General features: G+C 37.0%; 1 protein-coding gene across 6 annotated transcripts in view; it reads right to left on the bottom strand.

Annotated features, from left to right (window-relative positions):
• Positions 1 to 1092: 1092 nt before the first annotated feature.
• Positions 1093 to 8983, bottom strand: part of polybromo (protein) — a 471093-nt gene continuing 463202 nt past the window's right edge. For 4 of the 6 annotated variants that reach the window (XM_071691025.1, XM_071691026.1, XM_071691024.1 and 1 more), the window contains one exon: positions 1093 to 3415. In XM_071691025.1, the coding sequence (XP_071547126.1) occupies positions 3205 to 3415 (211 nt within the window). In that variant the 3' untranslated portion in view covers positions 1093 to 3204. The remainder of the gene's footprint in view (positions 3416 to 8983) is intronic. The other 2 variants (XM_071691022.1, XM_071691023.1) reach the window with 1 other exon arrangement.

Here is an 8983-nt window from a genome sequence, read left to right as displayed (position 1 = left end):
ATATATATATATATATATATATATATATGTGCACATTGAGATGTATAGGTATGTATATTTGCATGTGTGGATGTGTATGTATATATATGTGTATGTGGGTGGGTTAGGCCATTCTTTCGTCTGTCTCATTGCGCTACCTCGCTAACGCGGGAGACAGCGACAAAGCAAAATAAAAATAAAAAAAATAAATATGTATATGTGTATTTATTTATATACAAGTGTATATGGGTGGGTTGGGCCATTCCTTTTCTGTTTCCTTGCGCTACCTCGCTGATGCAGGAAACGGTGAATGATTAAGTATAATAGTAGTAATATATGTGTGTGTGAGTAGATGTGGCCTTGTTTTGTTCATGGCGCTACCTTATAAATGCAGGAAATGGCAATCAAGTGTGAAAAACAAAATATTTTCTATAATGGAAAATTTGATATTATTCACATTAATCCTATTCCATCTTCATGAAAAGACTCTCTTGTTGCATAATATTACCATATACACTAAAAAGCCCATACCAACATTTTGACTATGCATGGTGCACTCTTATTTATCTTACTCCTTCTTCCTTGAAACAAATTAATCACTTTCTTTTGTGTTTTTGTACCACTTGAACATATTTGTGAATTTGTACCACTTGAACATATTTGTGATTTAGGAACACATCTGTAAGGCTCATACCTGCTTGTGTCTATAACTGGTGTATTATTTGCTGTTGTTATTTGCACCCAGGAACCAATAACCACCTATCACTTCCTTCACTCTGGCCTTGACCTGCCCATTCAAGTCACCTATAATGCATAGTTTTTTCTTTGAATCTACATTCTCTGTTGCTCTCTCTCTCGTCTTCTTGAGAATACAAACAATTTTCTCTTCTTTATCATTGCACGGTAAACATGCAGTCAATTAGACATTCTTTGTCTTTCACATTTGAACTTTAACACCAAAATTCTTGCATTGACTTGTAATCAAACTTATTTTCAAACATCTCATTCTTGATACATAGTGTCACACCTGCATAATCTATGGAAACATCTCTCGAGGAAAACAATTTCAAATTTAATAATTTGGGCAAAAATATAAAGGGGTTAGACTATAACTACAAGTTACTATTCAGTATATTTTTTGGAAAAATGCTATCACAGCTTTTACAGTACAAAAGTGAAGTCTACTTATACTTACAAATCTTAATTTTTTGGATAAAATGCTTAAAGCATATATCAGATTTGGGTTTTAAAGTACAAAAACTCTAAATGCGTGTCTTAGGCAAGATTATATCTACACATATACAATGTAAAATAACATTTAATACTACTAACAGAGGTACAATCTTTTCTCGTGTCCCTACTCCTAAATGAAGAAGAGATTTCCTTAGATAAAAGTGTGCTCTAAACTTTACAGAGGCAAATGAATTTTACTATACATGTAATGATTTCATTAAAATTAAGGGATGTATACAGGTACTGCTTTCCTTTTGATCCTCCTGGAAAAATCAACACACAATACAATAAGGCAGCTATTACACCATAAATACTGGGAAAAATTCATAGTAATACTAAAATTAAAGGAAATACATCCCTAAAAATATGTACCACATAAAATATGAAGAAATAAAATTTGCACAAACTGCTAAAAAAAGTAAAAAAATTTGAAGTCTTTAAAGGATAAATTATAAGAAAATGCCAGGTTATATTATAAAGTTTTAGAACTTTTGGCACAGCACAATTTTTCCAACACTTGCTTCTCCTAAGAATATAATGTGCTTTGTAATCTGTAATCCATTGTTTCAATATGAAAATACTGAAAAGCTAAAATCTTATGTTCTTCACACCATCTCCCACTTTCCAGTGGTTGGTAATGTGCCAGATAAAACAGGTCACCAACTCCATCATCACAATAATAAATCATACAATACCATGTTACACATTTGAACACAAATCATGTGGGTTATGAATATGCAATATAGCAATCATCAGTAACACAACAGTTCTCGGGCACTTACATACATGTGATACTCTGATCTGTGAAGTATACTTTCAAAGTAGAATTTTTAATTAATGCCCAAACTTTGGTTTTCTTGTTAAGGTGCAGATTTATGGCAGACCCCTTGCATAATCAATGCTCTTAAAAATTATATAATGTTATCAAAAGGGTGCACCTTGTATACAGATGAATTTTCATACACAAAGTGAACAGCTTGTGAAAATGTGCAGTAATCCACTTATGATAAATCTTTAATGTCAGCAGCATTCTCTAAAATCTGTGATGTACAGGTAACCTCATTTATTTATCGTAAATATGAAAGCAATCTCAAAACTTGACACTGGCAGTTCATGAATGTTATAATTCCAAGGGACACCACATGAATGAAGTACCACCAGTAACTTGTTCTAGAGATTAATGACTTTCATTCAAGAGCAAATACGTTTCACCTTTCACCGTCAGGTTCATGCTTTGCCTTTACACTATTTTTGTACAATTTATTATATCTCCACTAATAACTAAATTAGACCTAAGGCACTAAAAATTAATGATTGAAATGAACATTACAATACTAATTATATTACTGATAATATTTGAAATAATAACTACTGCTAATAAAAATGGCATGACAAATCTCTATCCAACCTCCTTAATACACTGTGACCCTCAAAATTTGGATGAGGGGAAATATGAAAGTAGAGAACAGCTTTTGTACCAAAATTTAAAATACTTACCTCTAAAGAAATAAGGTGGAAAACCATCTTACTAACACAACAAAAATTTTACAATTTAGAGGACAAACAAAATAAAATTTTCTTGCTCAAATCCAATTCTAAGCACTCAATTTACATTATATTTTATATATAACTTTTTTCTCTCCATCTATGCTAAAACCAATACATAATGGGTAGTGCAGAATCTTTTCAGAAATGACATAAAAATCCAAAAAAATAGCAACTTCCGTACAAAAAGAAAAAGGAAGAGAATGCCCCAAATAATGTAGCTTGAGGAGAGACTGCATTGCATTGTTAAAATATCAAAACCAAATCCAAAGATTCCCACCTATTATACTGATGTAGGCTGAGCATGCCCTTGAATCACCCTAACTCGCTGACAGATGCAGATACAGTAAAAGAGAAGTTCTTTGGAAGAAGTGTCAGAGAGACAGTCTGACTATGATTTGTGGGCTTCCCTAACTCTTCCTTCTTATCATCTGCTTTTGTGTCGGGTCACAAAATTTTAGCAATACCCAAAGAATCCTTCATCATATAATCCCTGAGAGCCCACAGTGCACTAACAACAGTGCCATGCGCACCAGGTCCATTAGCAAGCCACTGTGCAGGAAGACGACCAGAATCATTGATGACTGTATTTTCTTGAGTGGCCATCAGATGTCTCTCCCAGTTACTGAGGAAGGGTTTGTCCAAGTTTTCAATATACCTGAAAGAAGAAAAATAAATATGAAAGTATCTTGAAGACCATGACTGATATTTTCCTGCAAGACAGAACATGAATACAAATTGCACATGAGGTTGAAGTCGATAAGAAATGCCCTACCAATCTACATGGACCTTAATGTGGTGGTGGGATTTGTGTAGAGCAGTGATGGCTTGAGCTGTGACAGTGGGGATTTTCCTTTCCCTGGTAGGTTTAACTATGCTGCAAAGGTCAAGCTTGAGCTCTCAAGAAACACATTTAAGCTGTTTTTCTCTCCTATACTTTTTGTTCTTCCCTTCTTAGTCTATCAAAACTGGAATTGGTCATTTGAGTTAAAATGAATCTCTAAGACAAGAATGTTCTAAACTGTATTAAGAGCACTGAATAGCCTTAGATGCTCCAGCACTTGGCTTATAATCCTAAATTTTATAATCCAATCCTATCTATAAGAAATGAGTGGGACATCGTCACTTTGTGTTACCTTCTAATCATACATGGATTAGGAATAATAACATAAATGAAAAAAGGGATAAAACAGAAAAATTGTAGAATGAAATTATGAAACTGAGGTTAGAAAGACTGTTGAAAGTGAACGAGATGAACTCAAGGCAGGATGGAAAAATCAACTTTAGTACAAAGTCTGCCAAAATGGTGTGTTGCTTTGTACACGTTGTGGAATGGTAGAAGCAGTGTGCTGAGATGAAAATTTAAGGATTTTTTTTCAAATATACAACTGCTACTAACACCTCAACAAAGTAGCACACAATCACTCTCTAGCTGCCATATATAATGTACTAAAACCCTATACTATTCCATGGTTAATCCTGACTTCTTCATAAGTCCTTGTTCAGCCCACTGACAGTATGTCACCCCCTGTATATCATATCAATCCAATTTCTTCAATCTATCTCATCCTCCTGAATATTTAAACCATGATACACCAAAGCCTTCTTTATTCCATCCTTTCCATCTCTCTCTTGGTCATCCCCTCTTACTTCCTTCTAACTCATCATCTCCAAATGCATGATCCAACTTCCTTCTAACTCATCATCTCCAAATGCATGATCCATTTCAGCATACACTGGTCAGATCTTTCAGTTAGACAATGCTTACTACAGCAACTTTCTCTTACAATGTCATTCCTTAAAAGATCAATCCACTGCACAGCAAATATGAACCTCATGCACTTGATTTCTAAAAGGTCCACCATTTTTCCATTATTTTGCATTTAAAACCTACAATTTGCATCCATACAAAACTGCTGGGTCTACTACAACTTCAAACATAACCAACTTTGCCCTACTAGTCAGTGACCTTTTCGTCCATACACTCCTCAATGCATCAAGGTCCTTCACCCCATGACTCAGTGAGCTTCAGCCGCCACAGTTACATCAGCTGTCAGGTTCAATCTTCCAGGTCCTCCCCATTCAAACTTACAATGAAACTCTCCTGTCTCATTCTCCTGCAGCACCTCAATAACTTACCTTTGTTCACGTTTACTATGAAGTATATCATTATATACATGCTACCAAACCCTGTTGCTAGCTTCTAGTATTTCCTCCCTCTGGAGTCTATTAACATAAGGGAGTGTCATTTACAAATATCCCTGGTTCACCTGCTTTGCCCAAGCACTCCCTGCATACCGTAGAGCTGCCCCTTGCTTTAAGACCCATGTATTCAACCATCTCACCACCCAATCAAAAATTTTTTTAAGCAGTCAAGGTGACATCACACATTCTTAACACAGAAACACCTTCTCTAAGAAACACTCATCCTCAAAACTTCCTTCTAATATAAAAACTTCTCTATCACAGGAGAAACTTATGTGTGCACTTGGTAGCTTTCCATTTATGTTATATACTTGTAGCACTTTCCACATGGCCTCTCAGTCTATCCTGTCATATGCTTTTTCCAGCTCCATAAATGCCACATACATTTCACTCAATTATTTCTCAAACTGATTCTTCAAAGAAACTGTCAGGTCCACTCATCCTCTACCTCTCCAAAAGTTACACTAATCTTCCTGAGCCACACATTTCAGTACATGCCATCACCCACTCAATTGTCAATCTTCTATACACCTTCCCAAGTATATTTTGCCAAATGTACCTCTAATGTAAGCACTTACATTACACTCCATTAGGCACTATGCGTATATTCTGCCAATCTTCAGGCACTTCACCTTGTGGCTTAAAAACATTAAATAGCCTGAATAACCAATCAACTCAGTCACTTCCTCTTTTGAGAAGTCAAAATTGCAATCCCATCCACTTCAAAAGCTGTGACACATTTCTTCTTAAGCAAAACTCTCGCCATTTCTTCTATTATCAAGACAACACTAATCGTGACTTTTCAACTACACATACCACCTAATCTCAAATGCACCACATCCACCATCCTATCATTGATGGATGATACATCATATGACAATTATGAGGCTTGCATGTGACATTTCAACCATTACTTTATTTCAATTGAAGACATATACTGTATCTTTTTATATTATTCATTTATTATTTGGTGCACTAATATTCACAATATATACATATTTCAAAAAATTTAACAATTCCTCAACACAGCAGATCTGAAATCCGGCACCTATAGCAACAGTGAATGGTCTTGAAGGACATGAGAGCAATGACACACCAAAACAATAAAAAAGTGTCAGCACAGATGTAGTGGTAAGTGAGATGGTGAAGAATGGTGAAACTGCCAGTTTACTGGTTTGGAAAGTTTATATGGAAGCAAAAGGAAATGTAGTTGTGCTTAATGACTAGGTGACGGCAGAAATTAAATCATACCACTATAAAAAAGAAAAGGGAAATAAAATTAATATAATTACTGAGGAATTTCACATACATAAAGTCAGTAGGGTATAGAGAAGGGTTGAGAACAATTATGTCAAATGATTACTGAACTCCCTTTAGGAATCTAGGAAGAGAATATGATGGATTTACCAGAGATGATGAAAAATGTCTATATCAGGAGGAAAAAAATCAGTTAACTGCCAGGGTTAAACCATGGAAAGGTCTGTTAAGCCTGGATGTGGATTAGGGAGTTATGGTTTCGGTGCATTACACATGACAGCTAGAGACTGACTGTTTACAAATGTGGCCTTTTTTACCTGTTTTCCTGGCGCTACCTTACTGAAGCATGGGGTAGCAATGCTGTTTCCTGTGAGGCAGGGTAGCGACAGGAATGGATGAAGGCAAGCAAGTATGGACATGTATATATGTAATGTATGTTTGTGTATATGTTCATATGTATATGTATGTATATGTGCTCATGTGGGCATATATATATATATATATATATATATATATATATATATATATATATATATATATATATATATATATATATTTATTTATTTTATTTTTGTTTTTTTTTTGCTTTGTCGCTGTCTCCCGCGTTTGCGATGTAGCGCAAGGAAACAGACGAAAGAAATGGCCCAACCCACCCCCATACACATGCCTTGATTCAATCCACTGACAGCACGTCAACCCAGTATACCACATCGCTCCAATTCACTCTATTCTTTGCCCTCCTTTCACCCTCCTGCATGTTCAGGCCCCGATCACACAAAATCTTTTTCACTCCATCTTTCCACCTCCAATTTGGTCTCCCTCTTCTCCTCGTTCCCTCCACCTCCGACACATATATCCTCTTGGTCAATCTTTCCTCACTCATTCTCTCCATGTGACCAAACCATTTCAAAACACCCTCTTCTGCTCTCTCAACCACGCTCTTTTTATTTCCACACATCTCTCTTACCCTTACGTTACTTACTCGATCAAACCACCTCACACCACACATTGTCCTCAAACATCTCATTTCCAGCACATCCATCCTCCTGCGCACAACTCTATCCATAGTCCACGCCTCGCAACCATACAACATTGTTGGAACCACTATTCCTTCAAACATACCCATTTTTGCTTTCCGAGATAATGTTCTCGACTTCCACACATTCTTCAAGGCTCCCAGAATTTTCGCCCCCTCCCCCACCCTATGATCCACTTCCGCTTCCATGGTTCCATCCGCTGCCAGATCCACTCCCAGATATCTAAAACACTTCACTTCCTCCAGTTTTTCTCCATTCAAACTTACCTCCCAATTGACTTGACCCTCAACCCTACTGTACCTAATAACCTTGCTCTTATTCACATTTACTCTTAACTTTCTTCTTTCACACACTTTACCAAACTCAGTCACCAGCTTCTGCAGTTTCTCACATGAATCAGCCACCAGCGCTGTATCATCAGCGAACAACAACTGACTCACTTCCCAAGCTCTCTCATCCCCAACAGACTTCATACTTGCCCCTCTTTCCAAAACTCTTGAATTCACCTCCCTAACAACCCTATCCATAAACAAATTAAACAACCATGGAGACATCACACACCCCTGCCGCAAACCTACATTCACTGAGAACCAATCACTTTCCTCTATTCCTACATGTACACATGCCTTACATCCTCGATAAAAACTTTTCACTGCTTCTAACAATTTGCCTCCCACACCATATATTCTTAATATATATATATATATATATATATATATATATATATATATATATATATATATATATATATATATATATTTTTTCTTTTTTTGCTTTGTCGCTGTCTCCCGCGTTTGCGAGGTAGCGCAAGGAAACAGACGAAAGAAATGGCCCAACCCACCCCCATACACATGTATATACATACGTCCACACACGCAAATATACATACCTACACAGCTTTCCATGGTTTACCCCAGACGCTTCACATGCCTTGATTCAATCCACTGACAGCACGTCAACCCCGGTATACCACATCGCTCCAATTCACTCTATTCCTTGCCCTCCTTTCACCCTCCTTCATGTTCAGGCCCCGATCACACAAAATCTTTTTCACTCCATTTTTCCACCTCCAATTTGGTCTCCCTCTTCTCCTCGTTCCCTCCACCTCCGACACGTATATCCTCTTGATCAATCTTTCCTCACTCATTCTCTCCATGTGACCAAACCATTTCAAAACACCCTCTTCTGCTCTATCAACCACGCTCTTTTTATTTCCACACATCTCTCTTACCAAGTGTTTTGGCAGTAGCTGAATGAGTGTGTTAGTGGTTTTGATGCACGAGACTGGGTTATAGTGATGGGTGATTTGAATGCAAAGGTGAGTAATGTGGCAGTTGAGGGAATAATTGGTATACATGGGGTGTTCAGTGTTGTAAATGGAAATGGTGAAGAGCTTGTAGATTTATGTGCTGAAAAAGGACTGGTGATTGGGAATACCTGGTTTAAAAAGCGAGATATACATAAGTATACGTATGTCAGTAGGAGAGATGGCCAGAGAGTGTTACTGGATTATGTGTTAATTGACAGGCACGCGAAAGAGAGACTTTTGGATGTTAATGTGCTGAGAGGTGCAACTGGAGGGATGTCTGATCATTATCTTGTGGAGGCTAAGGTGAAGATTTGTATGGATTTTCAGAAAAGAAGAGTGAATGTTGGGGTGAAGAGGGTGGTGAGAGTAAGTGAGCTTGGGAAGGAGACTTGTGTGAGGAAGTACCAGGAGAGACTGA

This window comes from Panulirus ornatus, chromosome 50, assembly GCF_036320965.1.
Source record: "Panulirus ornatus isolate Po-2019 chromosome 50, ASM3632096v1, whole genome shotgun sequence".
Taxonomy (NCBI): domain Eukaryota; kingdom Metazoa; phylum Arthropoda; class Malacostraca; order Decapoda; family Palinuridae; genus Panulirus; species Panulirus ornatus.
This window is presented reverse-complemented; position numbering and strand designations above follow the sequence as displayed.